Source organism: Schistocerca gregaria, chromosome 3 (assembly GCF_023897955.1).
Source record: "Schistocerca gregaria isolate iqSchGreg1 chromosome 3, iqSchGreg1.2, whole genome shotgun sequence".
Lineage (NCBI taxonomy): Eukaryota > Metazoa > Arthropoda > Insecta > Orthoptera > Acrididae > Schistocerca > Schistocerca gregaria.
Genome location: NC_064922.1, coordinates 527286945 through 527311839, shown reverse-complemented (window position 1 = coordinate 527311839; position 24895 = coordinate 527286945). Strand labels below are relative to the sequence as shown.

At 40.6% G+C, this 24895-nt stretch overlaps 1 protein-coding gene across 1 annotated transcript in view; it reads right to left on the bottom strand.

Annotated features, from left to right (window-relative positions):
• The window catches only part of LOC126354255 (uncharacterized), a 205147-nt gene that overhangs the window by 75973 nt on the left and 104279 nt on the right, over positions 1-24895 (bottom strand). The window contains exon 5 of the mRNA XM_050003772.1: positions 6654-6782. Coding sequence (XP_049859729.1) covers positions 6654-6782 — 129 coding nt within the window. The remainder of the gene's footprint in view (positions 1-6653; positions 6783-24895) is intronic.

Genomic DNA, 24895 nt, shown 5'->3' with positions numbered 1-24895 from the left:
ATGCCTTAACTCACTATTTTAAATCTGTTAATTGGTTTAAATGTAATTTGTTTCATCTGTAATCAATTGTTGCATTACTCTAATAACCATACTAATTTCTTTATTTGCTCTCAGTTTTTACTTCCTTTTATTTTCATTTTGAATCTTTATCCTCGTGGTTTTATATATTATTAGGTTTTGACTTATATTTAATTTCTTCCTTATAATATTTTATACTTTCATCCATGTTATTGCCATCATTATTACTACAGCTCATTTTGTTTGGGTTTGATTTGATTTATGTTTTACATATCTGTATGAAGTTTATCATCCAAAAAAAATTATAAATATTGTAATGAGAAACAAATTTTTGATACTATTGTGCAGCTTATACAAACAGACTACGTAATATTTTGTTTTTAGATAATAGATTCATATTCTCAGACACTGAAATGTCATGACAGAAAAATAAACATAATTAAAATCACATGGGAAAAGGTAGCAAATGGAAAGTGAGTAAGAGGAAATAGAAAATTAGGGCAAATAAACAAATTAGTGCACTGATTAAAATGACGTGACAAAGGATTAGAAATGAAACAAATTACATTCAAATCAGTTAGTTCATTTAAAACAACAATTGCAGTTGTTTTAATAACTATGAAAAAAACCTGGATTTCAGCTGATGAGATTTGAACCCACAACCTTCAGCATGTCATTTGCATAGCTTATTTGCTGCACTACTGCACCATGTTGAAATTATCAATATTGCTTAAGGCTTTAGGCTGTCACAAGAAACAGTGAAATTCATTCTGTTGATTACTTGCAGATGGGGGTGCTTCACGCTGAACATCTTTAGGATGTGAACCCTAACACACTGAACACCTTCAGGATGTGAAACCTAATGAACACCACTTATAGTGGTTTTAAAAATTCAATCTCACCCCTGCGAACCTCTCCTTGTGAGCATAACAACCTTCAAGTTCATGATAAACAGAGTTAATTCCACAGCAAGGAGCCTTGTACAGTGCTCCTTATTTGTAATAATTGCTCCATCTTTTGTGTGTCCTCCAGCCTTGCAGTAACAACTTGACATTGCATATGACAATCAGGAAATGAGGAGGGAACAAACAACCAATGTGTTAAGTTTTTTTCCAGCCACCCAACTTCACTGTGACAGTTCTAGATTCATTCAAAGAAAGTCTATTGTCAGTAGTGTGGAAATATCCATATCACACAAGACTAGTTAATCTAACAAGTATAGACATGAATGTCTATGAATTCATTGTGGGGGGAGGGGGGGGGGGTACAGACAGACAGTCTTGTGAACTAGTTTTGAACAAGTTTTCTGAAAGCTGTCTTGTGTAGCTAGCTCAGCCGCTCACACACAATGGAAATATCTCAGATCTTGTAGCTACAAATATGTCAGACATTATCATAAATGTCAGTATAGAAATGGGGATTTATGATCATGATGTCATTACAGTGGTTATGCTTACAGAAGTTAATAAATCAGTCAAGAAGGCTAGGAGAGTGTTTCTGCTACACAGAGCAGATAAGCAGTTGTTAGAATGTCACTTAGACAGTGAACTGATATCACATAGAGGCAGTGAATTAACATCACTTAGTTCCAGTAAGGTGGATGTGGAGGAATTATGAGCAAAGTTTAACACTAGAAGTACTGGGATTTCAATCTACCTAGAAGGACCAACCCATCATTTTGACGGGTACAGATTCATTTGCTATTTTAAAAAAAGTAAACACATTTTAACGTACATCAATTTATTTCAGCCAAGTTACACCATTTACCCGGATACAGTTCTTCTTTTTTCTGTAGAGATGAATGAACATTTTATACTTAAAAATTAATCCATTAATCAAAACATTATGTAACAAATTGAGGAATGGATAACTTTCCATAGAAAAGAAAACCATGTGTTTTAACACAAATATCTTAAAAGTGCAATATATTCTAGAGAAAACATTTATAACCCTGCTTTTACTCATTTAAAACCTCCTGCTGTGTCATGACACCTTACACAGGTGTATTCAACATTGCCTAAACAAAGTCCGCAGACATACTTGCCACCCTTTATACATAAATGCTTGCTTCTATACTTGCTTCTACATCCTTAAATTTGACAAGTCTTCTGAATGTTGCAATGTTGTGATACTATATTAGGAAGAGTATTTTGTACCCTTGTGGCTTCATAAAGAGAAGCCAACTCTTCTGCCAATTTGTATATAAACTGATGTCTGCTTAATTTTTCACCTGTTACTTCCTTATAGCTTCCATTTTTAGCTGCTAAGTCCAAGACGTGGAAAAATGTGCATGGGCTATCTGCAACATCTGTACTTCACAGTGTAAAGCCAAGCCATTTGGTCAATTACATCAAAACTATACTTGGTGTTATTGTAGTAGGCCACTTAGTCTGGTAGTTTTTAGGATGTTGTTCATCGATAGTTACAGTGTCATGCATCAAACTCAAAATCCTATGTTTAAAATTTTCTGCAAGGCATTTCATTGTGAAAAATTGTTGCAGGTTATGTTTCTTTCTGTGAAAACAGAGGGCTGCATAAGACACATTACAACATGCTCTGCAAGGGGAACACCTGTAGGACGCTACTCATCTTTGCCTAGGTAAGGAAACCCATTCACCAGATACTTAGAATTCATATCAATTGAAAGCCAAAACTTTATTGCAAATTTGTCTGGTTTATTGCTCATGTATTGAATGAAAGAGCATCTAGCCTTGCATGGAAACAGTTGCTCATCCACAGTTATATTTTCTCCTGGAATACTACACAGCATGGAATTGGCAATTAGAGGATGCCACACAGCAATAGCAGGTGCAAAATCATTTGTCTTCAGTTTATGTGAACATGTGCTCTTTGCATCAAATAGTATAAACTGCAAACTTTCAATGAACTCATTGCTGCTCATTGTGTTCTGAAAAAATGCTGGTCCCCATGTATTTGACCATAGCAGCTCCCACGTGAAGTTTATTGCTCCATATACACCTCATGAATACATAAGTGATATTGCGGCTTCTATTGCATTGATGCTAATGGTCCAATCATCATGATGTAGCTTTTGGTGTGCTCTATTTTCTGTACACTTCCTTACATTTCAAAGCATGCTGTCATCAATTAGTAATCTCCATGCACTAGAATATATACCTTTCCTGGCAAACTTACTCACATACCCTGTAGGTCCCAGTGCTACCTTCAAGATGTTCTGCTGTGGATCTCTTCCAGGAACAGTTTTCATAGGTGTAACAGTCCAGGTTACTCCGTTATTAGCTGTCTCACAACTCCCAATGGAGGGATTTCCTTATATCAGAATTTTTCCTTTCACTCTGCCACAAACGCCTCTAGTGCTGTTATCTGGAGGTAAGTGCACACTGTTTTTTGGAGTGCCTGAATATACAGTATATAATAGAATAATTCAGTTACAACAAAAACAATGAATTTCAAATTATAATACAGCAAAATAAAAACATTTATAATTCTTGCTGAAATATAAATTGTGATAAAATATAAAATAATAATACAATAGCTACACAAACGTGCCCGCTATAGGTAAAGCAACATTGGTTTGCAACTTCTCCGCTTGCTCTTGTCCAGTAGTTGCAACATCGCTGTCTGAAGATTCACTGATTTCATTGATGGGAAGGATATATTCCTCACCATCAATAGCACTTGCAGCATCATCTTCTCGTCAGCTTCACAAACATCATGAGGGTCTTCTCCTTCAGATTCACAACTGCATCTTTGAACCGCCATTACGAAACAACTGAAATGTGGACAACACAAACTGTGCCACTTGAGCAACAAAGCTTCATTGCCCATTGACAATGGGTCTGCAGAAGACAATAATCAAATTAGGGTGTAAACAACAATAGCTTTGGACATGTCGAAAAGCTATTGTTCATATTTCGGCACACGTCAAAATGATGGATTTCGGTCCTCGTAGTAGGAGTTGTTTGGAACACTTTTCAGAATGGTCCTACTGGGTAAATTCTTTGCAGATGTCTACTTAACAAATATTTATGAAAAGTCATAGAAAATGGGACCAGTAGAAGAATCCACTTAGGAGAAACAAATCTATAGAAGTAGAGTACCCATTAAAATGATGGGTGCGGTCCTTCTGATACTAATCAGATTGTAAATCATAGTCTGGAGAGTTATGTGCCTAGTAAGTGGATGAAGAATGGAAAAGACCCACTGTAGTTTATCAATGAAATTCAGAGGAAGCTGAGGAAGCAGAGGCTGTTGCACTCTCAGTTCAAAAGAGAACACACAAATGACAACAAGCAAAGGTTAGTAGAGATATGGGCATCTGTGAGAAGATCCAAGCTCAAAGCATACAACATCTACCACTGTCACACCTCAGCAAAAGATCTGACAGAGAACCCAAAAAAATTCGGGTCCTGTGTAAAATCATTAGGTGCGTCTAAGGCTTACATTCAGTCCAATATTGACCAGTCTGGTGTGGAAGCTGAAGATAGCCAAATGAAAGCTGGTAAATGTTCACACAGGAGAACTGTACAAACATACCATCATTTGACCATTAGACAGACTCTTGTATAGACAACATAATAATAAGGATACTTGATGTAGAGAAACAACTGAAAGATTTGAAAGCAAATAATCAACGGGTCTGAATGGCATCCCAATTGCTTTACAAACAATACTCTACAGCACTGGCCCCTTACTTGGTTGCATTTATTGTGAATCTTTCATCCAGCACAAAATCATAAGCAACTGGAAAAAAAGCACAGGTGAGTCCTGTATATAAGAATGGTAAAATAACAGACCCACAAAATTACAGACCAATATCCCTAACTTTGGTTTGCTGCAGAATCCTTGAACACATTCTGAGTTTGAATATAATAAACTTTCTTGAGACTGAGAAGATTATGTCCATGAATCAACATGGTTTTAGAAAGCATCTTTCATGCAAAACTCAGCTTGCCCTTTTCTCATATGATACACTGGGAACTGTGAATGAGGGCCAACAGGCAGACTACGTATTTCTAAATTTTCAGAAAGCATTTGAGATGGTGCCCCACTGTAGGCTGTTAATGAAAGTACAAGAGTATGGAATAAGTTCACAGATACATGACTGGCTTGAACACTTCTTAACTAACAGAACCCAGTATGTTGTCCTTGATGGTGAATGTCCAGTAGAGACAAGGGTTATCATCAGAAGTGCCCCAGGGAAGTGTGATAGGACTGCTGTTGTTCTCTTTATATATAATTGATTTGGCAGACAGGATGCGCAGCAACATGTGGTTGTTTGCTGATCAAGCTGTGGTGTACAGCAAGGTGTCAAAGTTGAGTGACTGTAGGAAGATACAAGATGGCTTTGACAAAATTTATAGTTGGTGTGATGAATGGCAGGTAACTCTAAATGTGGGAAAATACAAGTTAATGTACATAAGTGGGAAGAACAAACCTGTAATGTTTCATTACAATATTACTAGTGTCCTGCTTGACACAGTCAAGTTGTTTATATCCAGGCATAATGTTGCAAAGTGATACGAAATGGAACAAGAATGTGAGAACTTTGGTAGGGAAGCGAATGGTGGATTTCAGTTTATTGGCAAAATTTTAGGAAACAGTGGTTCATCTGTGAAGGAGACTTTATATAGGACAATGGTGCAACCTACTCTTTAGTACTGTTTGGGCATTTGGGATCCATACCAGGTCAGTCTGGAGGAAGACACTGAAGCAATTCAGAGGCAGGTTGCTAGATTTGTTCCGGTAGGTTTGAATAACACGTTTCGGAGATGCTTCTGGGTCTCAAATGGTAATCCCTGGACGTAAGATAACATTCTTTTCAAGAAACACTGTTGAAAATAATTAGAAAACCAGCATTTGAAGCTGACTGACTATTGATTCAACAGCCACCAACATTGCACATAAGGACCATGAAGACAAGATTTATGAAATTAGATCTCGTACAGAGGCATATAGACAGTCATTTGTCTCTCACTCTATTTGCAAGTGGAACAGGAAAGGCAATGACTAGTAGTAGTAGAGGTTACCCTCCGCAACACACCATATGGTGGCTTGCAGAGCACCTATGTAAGTGTACATGTAGAATTAATTAAGGAACTGTGTGTGTGTGTGTGTGTGTGTGTGTGTGTGTCTATCATCTGTTGCTAACAAAGGCCTTAACGGCCAAAAGCTTTAATTGTGAGAGTCTTTTTGATGTGCCTATCTGCGACTCAGCATCTCCGCTATATGGTGAGTAGCAACTTTCAGTTTCATAATATTGCAGGAATTAATTAAGCCACTTATGTAAAAGATGTCTTGCAGAAAAAAACATAAATGCAATTTTTTTATTATTTGCATCAGCAAGTAGGCTACAACAGCAAATTTAGATGAAATGTAACTAAAGAAATATGCATTACACGAGATTTTTATATATTGACTTATGAATACATCCTTTGGATAGAATGTAATGTCAGAACCAAAATAGAATCCAAATTAAGTTTAATGCTAAAACACATGGATGATAAGACTTTAATCAGCAAACTACGAAACTATAATAATAGCAATAAACACAAAAATATCACAACAAAGAGCCTCCTTCACCAACCAAATCATTAAAAATCTGAAAGTTAAGAATATTTTTCAGTAAAAATAAGACTGTAAACATTACTCACATTTCAGAGATGCGAATTATTTCAGGTGGCGGATATACTTCGGCTATTTTTTTTGCCAAGTCTTCTAAATACTTCACAAATTTTGGACCACGCAATGTTTCAAACTCCTCTCTTGTATTTATGACATAGCTGAAAAAGATTATACATTGTTTTATGTGCATGAAGAAGTAGGAATTGTTATTGAATATCCTGTTATTAATGTGCTAGCAGCAATAATATAAAGAAATTTAAACCTAATCATAAAAGCACATAGGCAGGAAGCCAAAATAAGTGTATTTCCAGTAATGCAAATTCCAGAATGGATGAAACAATCAAAAACAAGAGCAGGTCACCACCCAGCATTCAAGCACACCACTTTTTTTCTGCACTATGTGATCAAAAGTATCCAGACACCCCAAGAAACATACGTTTTTCATATTAGGTGCAGTGTACTGCCACCTACTACCAGGTACTCCATATCAGTGACCTCAGTAGTCATTAGACATCGTGAGGGAGCAGAATGGGGCACTCTGCAGAACTCATGGACTTCAAATGTGGTGAGGTGATTAGGTGACACTTGTGTCATACTTCTGTACACGAGATTTCCACGCTCGTAAACATCCCTAGGTCCACTGTTTCCAACGTGATAGTGAAGTGAAAACATGAAGGGTCATGTACAGAATAAAAGCATATAGGCCAACTTCGTCTGTTGACTGACAGAGACCACTGAGAGTTGAAGAGGGTCATAATGTGTAAGAGGCAGACATCTATCCAGACCATGACACAGGAATTCCAAACTGCATCAGGATCCACTGCAAGTACTATGACACTTAGACAAGAGGTGAGAAAACTTGTATTTCATGTTCAACCAGCTGCTCATAAGCCACACATGATGGCGGTGAATGCCAAACGACGCCTCACTTGGTGTAAGGAGAGCAAACATTGGACAATTGAACAGTGAAAAAATGTTGTGTGGAGTGATAAATTATGGTACACAATGTGACAATCTGATGGCAGGGTGTGGGTATGGCAAATGCCAGGTGAACATCATCTGCCAGCATGTGCAGTCCCAACGGTAAAATTTGGAGGCAGTTGTTTTATGGTGTGGTCATGTTCTTCATGGAGGGGCCTTCCAGCCCTTGTTATTTTGTGTGGCACTATCACAGCATAGATCTACGTTGATGTTTTAAGCACCTTATTGCTTCCCACTATTGAAGAGCAATTTGGGGATGGTGATTGTACCTTTCAACACATTCATAATGCATGGCCTGTGGCAAAGTGGTTACATGACAATAACATCCCTGTAATGGAGTGCCTACACAGAGTTCTGATCTGAATCCTATAGATCACCTTCATGCTAGACCTCACCAACCGACATTGATACCTCTCCTCAGAGCAGTACTCCATGAAGAAGGGGCTGCCATTCCCCAAGAAACCTTCCAGCACCTGATTGAATGTATGTTGGCAGGGGTGGAAGCTGTCATCAAGGCTAAAGGTGGGCCAACACCGTACTGAATTTCAGCATTACCGATGGAGGGCGACATGAATTTGTAAGTCATTTTGAGCCAGATGTCCAGATACTTTTGATCACATAGTGTACATAAGTACACACTGCCTCACACATACAACCACAACACATAAATTGGTATAGTAGACTTAGAAACGGCTTGGCAACTGATTTATGTTTTCAAATTTCAGCAGCTACCTTCCAGATAATTCATACCATTGGACAGGCAATCAAAGTATTTAATGACATAATATTTCTTTTTTTTCTGAAGAACAGGGAAAATTGTGTTGATGTTCTCTTTTATCACATCTTTTAACGAATTTTTGTCATTCTCAAAGATCTAAACTTGACTAACTAGGTGCTTGAGATGACAACTAAACAGTGAAGAAGAGGGCTGCAAAATTTTATGTGAGCTCTTTGCCCATTTTAGCTAAATTTAAGATGGTTTAAAACTGGAAGTAGTTCTAATCTCAGGAAGGTATTTAGAGCAGACAAAATGTTCTGTGTTCTTCACACTGTTAAAATTTAAAGCTTGACAATTTTTAATCATTTTATGGCCACAATAATTTTTTAAACAAAATTTACACTAAGTAACTTTCAATAGTTTTGCAGATAGCTTACTTGTTATTAATTCTATTGAACAACAGCAGCTGTTTGTGAGTATTCTGAAAGGTATTAATCCATAAGCATACAATCAAATCTGTGCATGCTTTGATGCTATAATGCTAAATATAATCACCCCCTATTTTCTTCGCTTTGTTTCATTAGAGAGAGAACATATTTTCTGTACCAGAAAAAATTCTATTTGTTTTGGAGTCCCTCAGGGTTATGTTTAAAAATTATCTTGAAAATACTTCTGTGAAACTTTTTATAACCATTTAAGAAGTGTATTTTGTATAAGAAATCTAAAAATATTTATATACTAGTTCCATTCTTTAATCTGAATGTGCTGGATGTCTGAAGAAAATTTCAGAATAGTCAGTAAAGTGAGCATCCAGAGAGAGTGTGTGTGGCAAGAAAAGAGTGATTTAGTATCATTCCAGAACATTCAAACAAAATGGTGTATATCTGGGCATGCCCAGAGATAAGGACAGGGGCCACTCACGAGTCATGGTGATAGTGGAAAATGTCGTTTTGAAGCAGAACAAAATTTGCAAAATGCAATGCCAGAGAGAGCATTTGTATGGGATCTGACACTCTGGTCTTGTCTAGCTACCAGCATGTGATTTCCAGTCCACACTCTTTATTGTATAATCACAGTGGAGCATGTGGTTGGTTTTTCAACAGATTACCAGTAACAACAGCCTCTGCTAAAACTATGTTTTTTGGCAGGCACATAAGTCATGATGAATTTATGCTGGAAGAGTGTTTGAAGAACACAATGAAAATTTAGCTGGAAGGAAATTCAAATTTTTTGAGGCTAGACAATCTGCAGATCCCCCTCACTTCTGTAATGTGTACAGGTGTGGGGTGCTCCATGTTGGGGCTTAATAGCTAAGGATAACATGGACATTTTAGGCCAAATCAAATATATTGGCTTCCAAAGAAAAATTGCAAAAGTGGTAGGTTTTGTTGGTACAACTGAACCTTTCTGAGGACCACAGAGCTCTTAGGATAGCACAGCCATATGGTAAGGGCACTGCTCCCCGCAGCGGCTGCATAGCATAGGAGGCAGGTACAACTGTTTGTTTGTAGCTCTTGTACAACCACGACATTTGAGAGATATTACAAAATAGCATTGTCTTATATATTAAGGGGAAGGTTTACAACATTCTCCAGGCATGTAAAATTTTATAGGCAGATGAAGAGAAAGTATTTATTTATTTTTGCAAAATTGGAGGATCAATCGTAATTAGTATCTCCTACAATCTTGTTATTGTTAATCCCAACATTCTAAATTAATCCCTAAAAAACTAATAAGCAAGCCTACAAACAAGTTCATGCAACTGATCTTACAATACTAATTTAACCACAGATCCTTGAAAATAGTAAGTAAAACACTGGACCAAAGTTATTGTGACCAAGTCTAGATGTAAGTGTATTCACCAAGGGACAAATCAGATTTGAAGTCAAGATTACACTTTTTCAAGGTTCATCTAAACTATATTTAGGAAGGGAAAGCAGAACAATTAATTGTAGGACACAAGCTTAGTACATAATTAAGGTTAGTCATTGCAAGTCTCCTAGTGCAAGTGTAAAAATTACAAAAAAGAATGGTTACTTCTCTAAGTTGTAGTAACTAATTAAAAATATCAAGCTAGAAGAAAATAAAAGATAAGTGAAGCTGATCCAAAGTGAATTAAGCACAATTTAGCATTTTCTGCCATACAGCATCCTTTTGAAACAGTCCCTCTGTTCATATGTTAGAATTGTGAATATAGTCATAATTCACATAGACATTACAACTTGATCATTAATAACTATCCAGTTTATTTCATGCAGTGATTTATAGAGAATATTGGCGCTTAAGTTACAGGAAGGAATTCTCTTGTTACAATAAAACATAAAATGATACAATAACACAAAGTAATACACTGAAGAGCCAAACAAACTGGTACACCTGCCTAATATCGTACAGGGCCCCCGCGAACACGTAGAAGTGCCACAACACAATGTGGCACGGACTCAACTAATGTCTGAATTTGTGCTGTAGGGAGCTGATACCATGAATTCTGTAGGGCTGTCCATAAATCTGTAAGAGTACAAGGGGGTGGAGATTTCTTCTGAACAGCACATTGCAAGGAATTCCAGATATTCTCAATAACGTTCATGTCTGGGGAGTTTGGTGGCCAGCGTAAGTGTTTAAACTCAGAACAGTGTTCTTGGAGCCACTCTGAAGAAATTCTGGATGTGTAGGGTGTTGCATTGTCCTGCTGGAATTACCCCAGTCCATCAGAATGCACAATGGACATGAATGCATGCAGGTGATCAGACTGGATGCTTACATACATGTCACCTGTCAGAGTCATATCTAGACTTATCAGGGGTCCCATATCACTCCAACTGCACATGCCCCATACCATCGTAGAGCCTCTACCAGCTTCATCAGTCCCTGCTGACATGAAGGATCCATAGATTCATGAGGTTGTCTCCATACCCATGCTCTATGCAATTTGAAATGAGACTCGTCCAACCAGACAACATTTCTGCAGTCATCAGTAGTCCAATATCAATGTTTATGGGCCCAGGCAAGGTGTAAAGCTTTGTGTCATCCAGTCATCACAGGTACACAGATGGGGCTTTGGCTATGAAAGCCCATATCAATGCTGTTTCATTAATAGTTCGTACGCTGACACTTGTTGATAGCCCAGCATTGAAATCTGCAGCAATTTCCAGAAGGATTACATTTCTGTCATGTTGAATGATTTTCTTCAGTCATTGTTGGTCTTGTTCTGGCAGGATTTTTTTCTGACTGCACCAATGTTGGAGATTTGATGTTTTACCCCATTCCTTATATTCATGGTACACTTGTGAAATGGTCGTACAGAAATATCCCCACATCATCATTACCTCAGAGATGCTATGTCCCATCTCTCATGCACTGACTATAACACCACATTCAGACACACTTAAATCTTGATAACCTGCCATTGTAGCAGCAGTAACAGATCTAACAACTGTGGCATACACTTGTTGTCTTATTTAGGCATTGCCAACTGCAGCACTGTATTTTGCCTGTTTACATATCCCTGTATTTGAATATGTATGCCTATACCAGTTTCTTTGGTGCTTCAGTGTATAAAATTATACAGTTATTTCTGCTACCAGATATTGCCTTACATGCTGAGAACAAATTTTTGGTACTGCAAGTGCAGTATTATGGCAAAAGATATTCATGATAACTCAATCTCATAGTACACTGAAAGTGTATTAAAGGTAATGAAACAAGCAATGGAAAATCTAGGATGGAATAAAAACAATATTACGAAAAGGACAGAGTGCTACTGACCGCACAGAGGAGAGTGAGCCATGCATGTGCTTACATCGAATTCTTCGTCTAGTGTTGCTTAGCTACAGTGTACTCAATGTTCCAAGTGGTGGTGCCTGTGCGAGCCCTAGGAGGAATTTAAGCAGGTCAGATGCAATCAGCAGGTATTTGGTTGTTTTGATGGAACTGTGTACCTCAGAGCTGTGAAGGCTTCTCATCATGTCTGTGTGGCTGATGTTTCTTTGTGGATTGGACCTTCACCAACTGGGCAGATGCAACTTTACCCCGCTGGTGCAGTGATGGATAGTATTCTGAAATTGGTCTTTGGGAATGTTCCTGCCAGCATGGCTGGTGGATGTGCCTACATACACTGTCCATGATTTACTCTGGCCCAAACAGGTACGATGGTGAGCAACATTTTTGTGGGCATTAAGTGTTGGCTAGTAACCACTAGATAACACCCTCTCCCTGTGCCGGCACCTCTGAGTTTCATTTGTTATTTTCGCACTAAACTGATTCAGATTGTTCTACTGACTGTGTTTGGCTGATGACTTTGTGTGGATCAGCACACTGGTGATAATAATCTGTCTAAAACAAAAACCCATTCAGCTGTATGAGGATCTCAATTTCAGATGGCATATGTGGCTTCTAAATTAATGTTTTAGTGTCTGTTGCTTCTTGTATTTAACATTCTTTTTACATTTACTTTCTTATCTCATACTAGTGGACTAAATGGACTCAGTTGCATGCCATCACATTTCTGTTATGATTGGGAGTCTACATACTAACTGTCATTGACTTACTGTGTAACTTTAATTTGTACTCGGTATGAATGTTTTAGAATTTGTTGAACAACTGTCTGGGAGATTGGCCAACATTGGGCCATTAATGTTTTTACCAAACTTTACACTTGTGACACTTCACTTGCCTGGGATTCTGTTGCTCAGGTAAGTGCTGGTAAATCCCTCATTCTGCTTCACAACATGTACATTATTTTCAATTTTCTGTTTTCTATGATTATGCATATTAGTGAAATAGACTGCTTGACAGCCTTATATGTAAAGCAACAAAGCAGAAGTCTTACTGAACAGGATGACAAGGAAGTTTTTGCTTCTCATTCTATGTAATAAGTCTCCCTGACTGACGGTTTTGAGTGACTCTTCTGTAATTCTCCCTATTTCCTTAAGCTTACCAGTCCTTTTCCCTATAACTCTTCCATCTTCTTCAACCCTTCTGCGCCAAAAAAAGGAACCACTGGCTCCAAAAGCTTGCACATTTCCTTAAATTTTGTATGTGTGTGGTCTTAATGCTGCTTGGTGTGTGTGTGTGTGTGTGTGTGTGTTTTATTTCCTCTGTCAGCTATTTGCTAATGCATATTTCAGAATGTGTGTGCATAAATTTTGATAAATTTCTTGTTATATCTCAGATCCTAATGATTTATTTTGAAACTTGGTCTCTGTGACAAACAAATCACTTGCTTTTGTAATTTTAAAACATCACCCTGTAGAATGCTCCTGTCCTAGATGTTACTGATGGTGAGTCACACGGGAAGCACTTCCTTTGCCGGCCATTGTGGCCAAGCGGTTCTAGGCACTTCAGTCTGAAACCGCACGACTGCTATGGTTGCAGGTTAGAATCCTGCCTCGGGCATGGATGTGAATGACGTTCTTAGGCTAGTTAGGTTTAAATAGTTCTAAGTTCTATGGGACTGATAACCTCAGATGTTAAGTCCCATAGTGCTCAGAACCATTTGAGCACTCCTTTGTGGCTGCACTGTGGGTATGGGGGGAGATGGAAGATGACTGGAGAGACAAGACACAGCAGATCTGTTTCTGCACAAGATTAGGAGGGTTCTGTGAAGGTCTCAGTGAGACCCTTGGTGTATTTGGAGGCAGACTACTTGTCACTACAGATGTGATGGCCACGGATGGATCTGCTGTACGTAAGGACCTCTTGGAATGGAATAGGTGGCACCTGTTGAAGTGCAGATATTGCTGGTGATTGGTAGGTTTGATATGTACAGAGATACTGATGCAGCCATCCTTGAGGTGGAGGTCAACATGAAGGAAGGCAGCTGTTTGAGTTGAGAAGGACCAGGTGAAACCAGTGGAGGAGAAGGTTTTAGGTTCTGGAGGAATGTAGATCAGTGTCCTCACCATTGGCCCAGATCAATGATTCTGAATAAGGTGAGGAGTTGGGAATTCAGGGTGGTTAGGAAGGATTCCTCTAGATGACACCTGAATAGGTTGGCATAGGATGGTGCCATGTGGGTGCCCATCCTACCCACTATCCCTCCCACCCCTTCCACAGTGGTACCCCACCACCCACCAAACCTATGCAATATCCTTGGCCATCGCTACTCCAACCCACTGCCTCATGGCTCATATCCGTGCAGTAGACTTAGATGCAAGACCTACTTCATACATGCTCCCACCACCACCTACTGGGGCTACCTGAAATAGCACTCATGTTATCTACAACCTAAGCTGCAATGACTGTGATGCTTTCTATGTGGGCATGGAAACCAAGCTGTCAGTCTGCATGAATGGCCAAGAGACCAAGTTACTGAATGTGTTGTCCAACGCAACATGGTTCACTTTAATGACTGCTTCACAGCCTGATCCATCTCGATCTTTCCTACCAACACCAGCTGTTCTGAATTGCATGAGTGTGAACTCAGGCTGCCACATATCAGATGTTTTCCCCTGGCCTTAATCTCTGTTAGTCCCTGTCCTCCACCTAGCTATTCTCTTCCCCACTCCCTCTCCGGCATTACACAGCCTTGTATTCCTCCAACTCACACACTAGTCTTTTCCTCCTTCTCTACTGCCCTCCTTTTCCATTCTCTCCCAGTCTTTGCCCAACCTCATATCCTGCACAACAGCACTACACTTTTCCCCCAACCCTATCCTGCTATCCCTCCCCCTCCTCACTCACGCTTCCTACTTACCCACACCATCCATGCCAGATTGCTGCTCCCATCAAGTGCAGTTACTGTCCACAGTCAGACCTCAGTGGCCAGAGACAGAGGCCATATGAGAGTGATCTGTACTTGTATCAATGCATTTTCTGCTTCAGAAGAAGGCCTTTTTGCCAAAAGTTTAAAGATATAGCAGGTTCTTCGTTGTACCTGTCTGACACTAATGTCTCCTCTAATGATGAATATGAACCTATCATTTTCATAATATTGTTGTTAAATGGCAATTAACTGTTCTATGATATAAAACCCATTAATTAATAAACTCCACAATATTGGAGCACAAAGGAAAATCTGGAAATTAAATGGGGAGGGATAATACATGCTCATGAGGCGGAAATTCTCACAGTGCTTATTGGTCTGCAAAACATACAATAGCACAGAATAATTTGTGAAGTTATGTGAGTGTATTAATTACCTGTAATTGCCTTAAATACTACACAAGATGCCATCAAGGGTAAAGGGCAATGTTCAGAAGATAGTGAATGGGAGTGTGACAGTGACAGTTGACAGTATGTGCACACTTGAGTTCTGTAGAGCATCATGTTATCATGTTATTAAATGCCTGGCAGGCACCCATGAGTGTGAAGTGGCTGAGGGGGGAGAGGGAGGGGACATATTTACTGAGTGTGATGGCTGCCAAAGATAGAGTCAGCAGGGGAAGGCGGTCTCAAGGCTCAACAGTGGGCTAGCAGGCAGCAAATCACTGCCTAGTCATCTGGATGACTATTGGTACTGACTGTAAAGCAAGACATGGCACCCGTTTTTTCCAGCCACATGTGGGCTTCTCTTTCAGCATTGGGACAAGGGTGCATATGTCCAAGCTCTTTGGTGCATGTGGAACATCAACTCAATGTACTGAATGGAAAGGAAGCCATAGCTGTCTCATGACAGTTTATGTGAGCACCACAGTATGTTGCCACTGCCACCACACCTCAGATCCAGCAGTCACACTACAATTCGGCTGGACAGTAAACTTTTATCAACTTGTCCTGATGATGCATGAAAAGCTATGAGGGGTGTTCAGTGAGTAATGCAACACATAATTCTTTTATTTTTTATTTTTATTTACGTATTTTCCAATTCCAGTTGAATAAAAGCAGAATCTGTTGTGGGACATTGTGGAACATTCCCACTTCAGCCTGCACAGAACTGTCATTGAGTTTCTTTTGGTGGAAAACCAGAGTATTGTAGATATTTGTAGGTGCTTGCAGATTTTCTGCAGAGACCTGGCAGTGAACAAAAGCACAGGGAGTCATAGGGTGAGGTGTCTGTCATCGTAGCAACAAGGTTGCACAAACTTATCTGATCTCCCACATGCTAACTAGCAACACACAGCTGTGACTCCTACAGTGTCAAAGTATGTAGACACTTTAATTCAAGGTGATCAATGGATCACAATCAAACACCTCGCTGCACAACTGGACATTTCTGTCAATAGTGTTGACGCACTCATCCACCAGTTGCGCAACTCAAAGGTGTATGCCCACTGGGTTCCTTGCTGCCAAACAGAAGACCCTAAACAGCAATGAAGGACCACCTGTGCAGTGTAGCTTGTGCATTACAGACTTCTCATGACAAATTTTTGAACCTTGTCACAGATGATGAAACAATGGTTCATCACTTCAAACAAGAAACAAAATGGCAATCCACAGAGTGGCTACATCACCTCTCCTCTGAAAGTCCAAAGCTACACTTTAATAAAATCATGGAAGTGGTATTCTAGATCTCTGAAGGGGTTATTCTGTTTGGTGTAATGATCAACTCTGAAATGTATTGTGCTGCCCTCAGGAAGCTGAAGAAACAATTTCAGCATGTTAATTACCATAAAAATGCAAATGATCTTCTCCTTCTCCATGAGAATGCAAGGCCCCACACAAGTCTATGTGTCCAAGAGGAGCTCACAAAACTTCATTGGACTTTTCTTTCTCATCCAATGTATACCCTGTGTCTCGCACCTTCTGACTGCCATCCGTTTGGCCCAATGAAGAAGACACTCTGCGGGAAGCAGAATGTGGATGATGAGGAGATTATTGATGCAGAAAAACAGCTCCAGTGTTGACCAGTAGAATGTTACCAGGGGGACACACTGGCCATCACAGTAAGGTGGCATAAGGCTATCATGCTGAAAGGAGATTATGTTGAAAAACAGGGTTTAGTGCCCAAAAGAGTGGAGAATAACATGATGTATTGGAATCCTGAGTGAAACCAAACCAACCAGCTTCAGAAAAAAATGTGTTGCATTACTTATCAAACAATCCTCGTATCAGTATATACAGTAGGAAACAGATCTGGTTGTGTAATGGATGAGAGTTTACTAATATAGTGAATTAGAAGTCTCAGTGTGTTAAGGTTCACTTTATGAAAGGTTTGAAAGGATGTGACATACCTGATGATCTTTTTGTGAACCAAAAACTATGTGCACATGTTTGTCTTACATTCTTTGGTTAGAACTGAAGAAGGGAAGTCATTAGTTCACAAGGGACAGACAATACAAAAGATGGGGATCAGAGGTTATGGACTGTGGCAAGTTTTAGTGGAATGGTATTTTGGTGGAGAATCATCAGTTGAGCGTGAGGTAATAACAAGTACGCCTTCACCAAACAGCAGAGTCATGGAAACTATGAGTCATATTGAGATAACACTGAATGAAGGGAAACACAATGCTTCAATATGTAATAAATGCAAAGATTATAGATCCAGTCCTGCTTGAGGCAGAAGAGTAGAAAAAAAGGATACTGTGATAGGCATGGGAATAAGGTAAAATAATGGAGGCAGAGACAAGAAATAATTGGATAGAGGGTGACACAACTGCTAAAAAATACTGCAGAGCAGCATGTAAAACAGTTGTGTATCTCCCCCTCCTAGTGGGTTAAGAAACCACACACAATGAAGCTACTGTTCTCCACTTGTTCCAGAGATCCTGTGGGAGTTGTGAGGGTGAAAAGAAAGATGACAATAGATAGAACATCATAGTGAGGAAACAAAATTGAAGGTATAGTATTCACTTGGTCTATATTGCTATGAACAAACAACACAGGTGAATTGCAGGCTGCTACCTATCTCGGAAATCCCACATCAATAGCTCACATTGACACAGTTCACCTAGCTGTATACATCCTCACTTCACACAGTTTGGGTTATTTATGTGCTAAGCTCATGCAGCCTCTGCAGCATGTGGCAGTGTGAACCTCACCAATTTGTGATGCATATATTATTGTAAATGCCAGGTCAAGTGCACACTCACAGTCACACAATACCCCTCCACTGGAGGGTATCTGGGCTACCACCCAGTGCACCCTCCTAGCTTCACAGGAGCCGCATCTGCAGCCCTTCACTTGGAGTTGTTGTGAGGTGTCACAACTCAATAGACTACATCGCCTCATCCCGCTGGTGACCACCATTATCAACCCACACCTCCGACATCCATCGATGTCCGATGTCTCGGAGATATCGTCACCCCACCAGCAGATATAATTGATTAAGCCACACTCACATTAGCTGCCAATGCTTAATGTCCCAGAAGCACCACTGTACTCATGGGCACACCTTTGATTTGCTGGTATCTATCACAAATTATTGTTGGCACCCTTCTGCTCTGCCACCTACTATGGCTCTACGGATTTTACCACTGTGAACCTGTTCTAGGCAATGTTAAGGATTAACTTTTCTGTTTTGTAATAAAGCAGTGTTGACATTCATCCCTGAAACTGCATTTTGAGTTCTGGTTTTTAGTTCAGTGATAATCATTTGTTATTGCAACTTGTGCATTTCAATAGTTATCCACCATACTCGGCCATGGACACTAAACTGGCAGCACTGTTTTTCACATGTTTTAATGTTTCTTGAAGTGCAGTAGTTCATGTTGCTAGAACAAAGTTCCTTTTTTCTCTCTTGTTCACACAGATTTTCAAACAAAACTGACGACAAAGATTATGTTCCTCCATACTCTTAAACATACAATATGGTTCAATGGTTTCAGCAACTGTTTGTGTTGATTTTGTTGTACCGATATAGGTAGGCCTCCATTTTGAAGTTTGTATTCAAGTCTTCACGGTAGTTTCTTGGTTGTAACAATTTTTGAGCATATCAGTTTTGTAATTAGTGTTCGAGTTTCTCTGTCAATGGAGTCCACTGCTAAGTCCATCAGCACAATGGAGAATTTCTCCTGCAGTAGCCCACCTGCCCAGTTGCTGCCCCATCCCAGACATCATGGAGCAATAGCTGGTTCTCCTCATCTGGCTAGAAGAATATTTCATGGCCTCTGCAATCCATGGGGACTCTTGTCATTAAGCATTCCTTCTCTTTTGGTCCAGTGCTTCAGCATATGGCATTCTCCAGTTGCTTGACCCTGGGGTCAAACCTTCCTTCATTTCCTATGCTCACCTACGAGATCAGCTCAAAGCCTACATTGCTGCCCTTTGTGGATCTCCTCACTAGGACCCTCCACAGCCATAACAATCCCAGGTGCCATCAACATGGGCTTGGGTGCCCATCAGCACATTGGTGTCATGCCAAGCACCTTTGGAGATGCCTATACCTCTACTGTCAATGACACCACTCACCACCAGCTCTTTCGCAGCTGTCACCATTGCTGCCCTAGCATTGTGTTGGGAGCCTGTGGAAAAACCTTCTGCTTCACTGCCCCTGAAACCTGCTGCCACTGCCACCACCATCACTAGAGCTGGCCTCACGGCTACTGGGTCAGTTCTGCCACTCACTGTCACTGCTCCAATCACTATGGTGGCCACTTCCTGTGCAGCTGTCACAGCTTCTTGTGGTGGTGGCCTGCTTGTCAATGGAAAATTTGACTCATGCCCTGTCATGCCTGGCCTTACCTCTCACCATCACTGCCCCAACCACTATGGTGGCTGCCTCCCGCACAGCCAGCATAGCCTTTTGCACTGTTAGCCCTCTAGCCATCATCTCGATGGACTCTGGCACTGTCTTGCCCAGTCCTGTTGCTGTCGATACCTGTCCTCTCATCACCAGTTCATCATCATCTGCCCAGACAACACCAGACCTTCCATGGCCAGCCTTGTCAATGCAGATATTGACCCTCTCATCACTGGCCTGGCCACCACTGTCATGTCCTGCATTGGTGACACTGACAGCAGTCCATTTGTTGCAAGTGCTTTCATCATCAATCTGGTTGACATCAGCTCTGTTGTGGCTGGTCCTGACACTGCCAACACCAGTCCTCTTGTCACCAGCTCATTCACTGTCAGCCTGGACAACACTGGCCCTGTGGACACTAACACTGGTTCTGCCACTACTGTCCCCACCACCACCACAGCCAGACCCAGAGTGAGTTCTCCTGCCACAACTGGCTGTCTCACCATCCTCCTTAAGGTGCCCTTTCCTCAGGTCTCTTAGCTCCTGCCCAAACTTCTGTTCTCTGCTGTTTCTTCCATTGGCTGTTCTGGATGTGAGTTTTCCTCTCTATCCCTTTGTCTTGGGATTAGCATTCCTGGAAATTTCACCACAAACCCTTTGCTATGACAGGCCCTCCCCATCACCCCCTCCTGGTGATTGAATTGTCTTCCTCAATGCTGACTGTGCCTGTCTGTTGCTTTTCAGGTCCCCAGTTGTGTCAGGCTTTTGTCAGTTGCCTTGGATGCCTAAATGGCCCATTGGCGTTGTCACATTTTGGCCAACGCCACTGATCAAGAATTTCTTTCATCAGTCACCGACTCCTGCCAATCCTGCAGCCAGCTCACTGTTCCCACGGTGCTTCCTCCTGGCAGCAGATGCTTTGCTATCAAGCTGGCTGTGCCACCTCTTTTTAAGGGGAGGGATATGGTATCCACCTGGACTATACTGGTACTTATAACAGATGTATATTGCGGACTGATGCCACTCAAGGAGGTCAAACCTCAGTAACTCACAGCAACACAACTTTCCGAGCTGTTTACATCCTAGTCTCACACAGTATAGGCTGTTTATAGTCTCATGCAGCCTCCACAGCATTGAGTGCAGCCAACCTACTGATAAGCATTGTGCACATCATGCTAAATACTGGTTCAGTCATGGGCATCCCTTTCCTATGCAATCTCAAGTTCCCACTCATTGCTCCACTGGTATCCCTCTTCTGGAGAGTGTTTTGGGCAACTCCAACTGCACTGCAGCTAGTGCACACTCTGGGTTTCAGTCTGGCTACATCTGCTGCCCACTACTTGGAATCTTCTTTGACCTCACCCAGAGCACTTTTCATCATCACTATGCTGGACTTCCATCAGCCACTTCAAGAAGCCTCAGGGATACTGGGTGGCCTTCCTGAGTAATTATCCTTGCACCACACCGGGTTCCATGGTATCAACTGAATAGATTCCTAATTCTTATGTGACCAAAACAGAGAATATGGAAAACAAAACAAAAACTGAGGGACTGATACCTCGAACATCTAAGCAATAGGGTTGGAACCAATGGAAACTGTTTCCGCAATTGGATAGAGTGGTAGACCAGTCCAAGAAGTAGAAACTATCACTGAGAAGTTGGACCAGGTGAGGATAGAATCCTTGCCTGTGGCGCAGAGAAGGGAACTTATCAGTGAAAAAAGAAAAGGAAGGTGAAGAATAGATTCCTAAACATAAATGGAGGGAACTAAAAGGTCTCCAACTTATTATGACTTCCAAAAAAAGACTGTCTCAGAGTGAAGGGGGCAATGACACTACTTATATCTCTGAGACACAGAACAGTAGAACAAAGGAGGAATCCCATTTCTCACAATAAATGGATCCAGAAAAAAGTCAATGCAGTCTCAGTTTTCAAGATGGCGATTGCCAAAGAGGGACATCCACTGGTTAATATCAATTTGCAACAGATGGAACTTGTTCAGATGGCTCACTTTGACAAGACTGGTGGAGGGGGGGAGGGGGGGGGGGGGCAGGGCCCAAATCCAGGAGTATCTTTCCAGATAAAGGTGCTCTTGTCTTTGTGAGGGGATGGGAAAATTGGATTGGCTTAGGAGATGGTGCCCAAGATATCTCCATGAGAGGAAACAAAGCTGGTAAAAACAGCAGATGAGTTGTTCAACACCACAAAGTTATACGTTTTGGACTCCAAAATTGGAGAGCAATTAACTGACAGGTTATACCAGACAGACATGCTCTTGTGGTGGAAGTTGGTGAAAAATCCCTGATGGCAGCGAGAGAACAGGATGTAAAACTGAGCTTAGGGTTCATGCGGGTTGCCATCAGAATAATCAAAGACATTTGACATGACCATGGTGGCAAGTTGGAGGCTGCAAATGGTGCAGATAAAACTGCAACAAAGCAAAGGGGCAACTGCCACTCGGAGTAGTCTTCTAGGAACATAGGAGGTGGATGTGGCCCTTGTCCTCGGATTCTACCCTGTATAAATGGGGCTATTCAGGCCTTGGAGGAACTGGAGGTAAGTTCATTTATGCATGAAATCTAAAGAACTCCAGAAAATGCATTTATGTTAAAAATGGAATTTCATTAATGTCAATGGCAGATTTCTGTTTAAAAGACTTAGTGACCCTCAGAATGAAACTATGAGGAACCACTCACTCATCCAAAGATGTGTACCTAAAACTGGAAAGTTGCACAAGTCACATCAATACTCAAGAAAGGAAATAGGAATAAGAGGCTAAATTACAGAGCTATATGACTAACATTGATTTGCAGTAGGAATTAGGAACACATATTGTGTTCGAATATCATGAATTACCTCAAAGAAAATGATTTATTGACAAACAGGCAACACAGAGTCAGAAAATATCAGTCTTGTGGAACATAAATAGTCTTTATTCTCATGAAGTACTGAGTACTACTGACAGAGCATGTCAAATTGACTCCATATTTTTAGATTTCCAGAAGCTACTTCTAATCAAATTGCATGCCTATGGTGTATCACCTCTTATGTGACTGGATTTGTCATTTCCTGTCAGGAAAGTTACAGTTCATACAAATTGATGGAGTCATTGAATAAATAGAAGTAATATCTGGTGTTCCCCATGGAATTGTTATAGGCGCTCTGCTGTTCCTGATCGACAAAAACAATGTAGGAGACAATTTGATTAGCCCTCTTACACTGTTTTCAGATGATGCTGTCATTTACTGTCTTGTAAAGTCTTCAGATCAGATGATCAAAGCCAATTGCAGATTATTTAGACAAGATATCTGTATGATGCAAAAAGTGGCAACTGATTCCAAGTAATGAATAGTGTGAATTCTTCCTCACTAGTACTAAAAGAAATGCACAAAATTTTGGTTACATGATAAATCTCACAAATCTAAAGGCTATAAATTCAACTAAATACTTAAAGATTACAATTATGAATAACTCAAGTCGCAACCATCACACAGACAATATTGTGGGAAAAGCAAACCAAAAATTCCAATTTATTGTCAGTATACTCAGAAAGTGCAACAGGTCTACTGAAGAGACTGCTTACATAATGCTTGTCCATCATCTTCTGGAGTATTGCTGTGTGCTATGGGATCCACAACAAATGGGACTGAGGGAGAACATTGAAGAAGTTCAAAGAGGGGCAACTCATCTCATATCATCACAGAATAAGGGAGACAGTACCATGGCTATGATACACAAATTTGGGTGGCAGACACTGAAATAATGGTATTTTTCATTCTGGCAGGATATTCTCACAAAATTTCAATCACAAACTTTCTCCTCAGATTAAGAAAATATTCTGCTGGCACCCGCCTACATAGGGAGAAATGGTCATTGTGATAAAATACGAGAAATTAGAGCTCGCACAGAAAGATTTAAGTGCTCATTTTTCCTGCATGCTATTCAAGACTGGAATGGTAGATAAATAGTTTGAAGGTGGTTCAGTTAATGCAGAACAATCATGTAGATGCAGATGTTGATGTAGAAGTGAGAAACTGGTAGATAGCTGCTCACAGCAGAAAGAACAACTGCTGGTTGGTTGTGATAGCCATTCCTACAACCTGGTGTTAGAAAGCAGCAACATAAATAGCAGGGTTGAGCATCAACTCAAATTACCTACTCTCAAGAACAGAAGAAGGAAAGAAGTAGCTGGCATAACTTTTGGGTGCACTTTAGTGGGTAGTTATGTCAAATAGTGACATATGATGATAGAACCATCCTTATCTGATGACATGTATATTAACAATATTATGAAAAGAAAAGCTGCTACTCACCATATAGCAGAGATGCTAAGTCACAGATAGGCACAACAAAAAGACTGTCACAAATAAAGCTTTTGGCCAGTAACGCCTTCATCAAAAACAGACGACATGCACATACACACACAAACACACACTCGTGCAAATGCAACTTACAGACATGACTGCAGTCTCAGGCAACTGAAACCACATTGCAAGCAGCAGCAACAGTGCATGATGGGAGTGGCGAATGGGTGGGAGTAAAGAGAAAGCTGCAATGGGGAGGGGGAGAGATAGTAGAGTAGGGGTGGTGGACAGTGAATTGCTGCAGGTTACCCCTTACCTCATGGCTCATACCCCTGTAATAGATCTAGATGCAAGACCTACATCCTCCCGTCACTAATTACTCCAGTCCGGTCACAAACATCACATATCCCATCAAGGGCAAGGCTACCCATGAAACCAGTCATGTGATCTACAAGCTTAGTTGCAACCACTGTGCTGCATTCTATGTGGCCATGACAACCAACAGGCTGTCTATCTGCATGAATGGCCACCAACAAACGGTGGCAAGAAACAAGAGGACCACCCTGTTGCTGAGCATGCTGCAAACATGACATCCTACATTTCAATGTTTGCTTCACAACCTGCACCATATGGATCCTTCCCACTAACATGAGCTCACCAGCTTCTCTGAACTGTGCAGGTAGGAACTTTCCCTGCAATACAACCTATGTT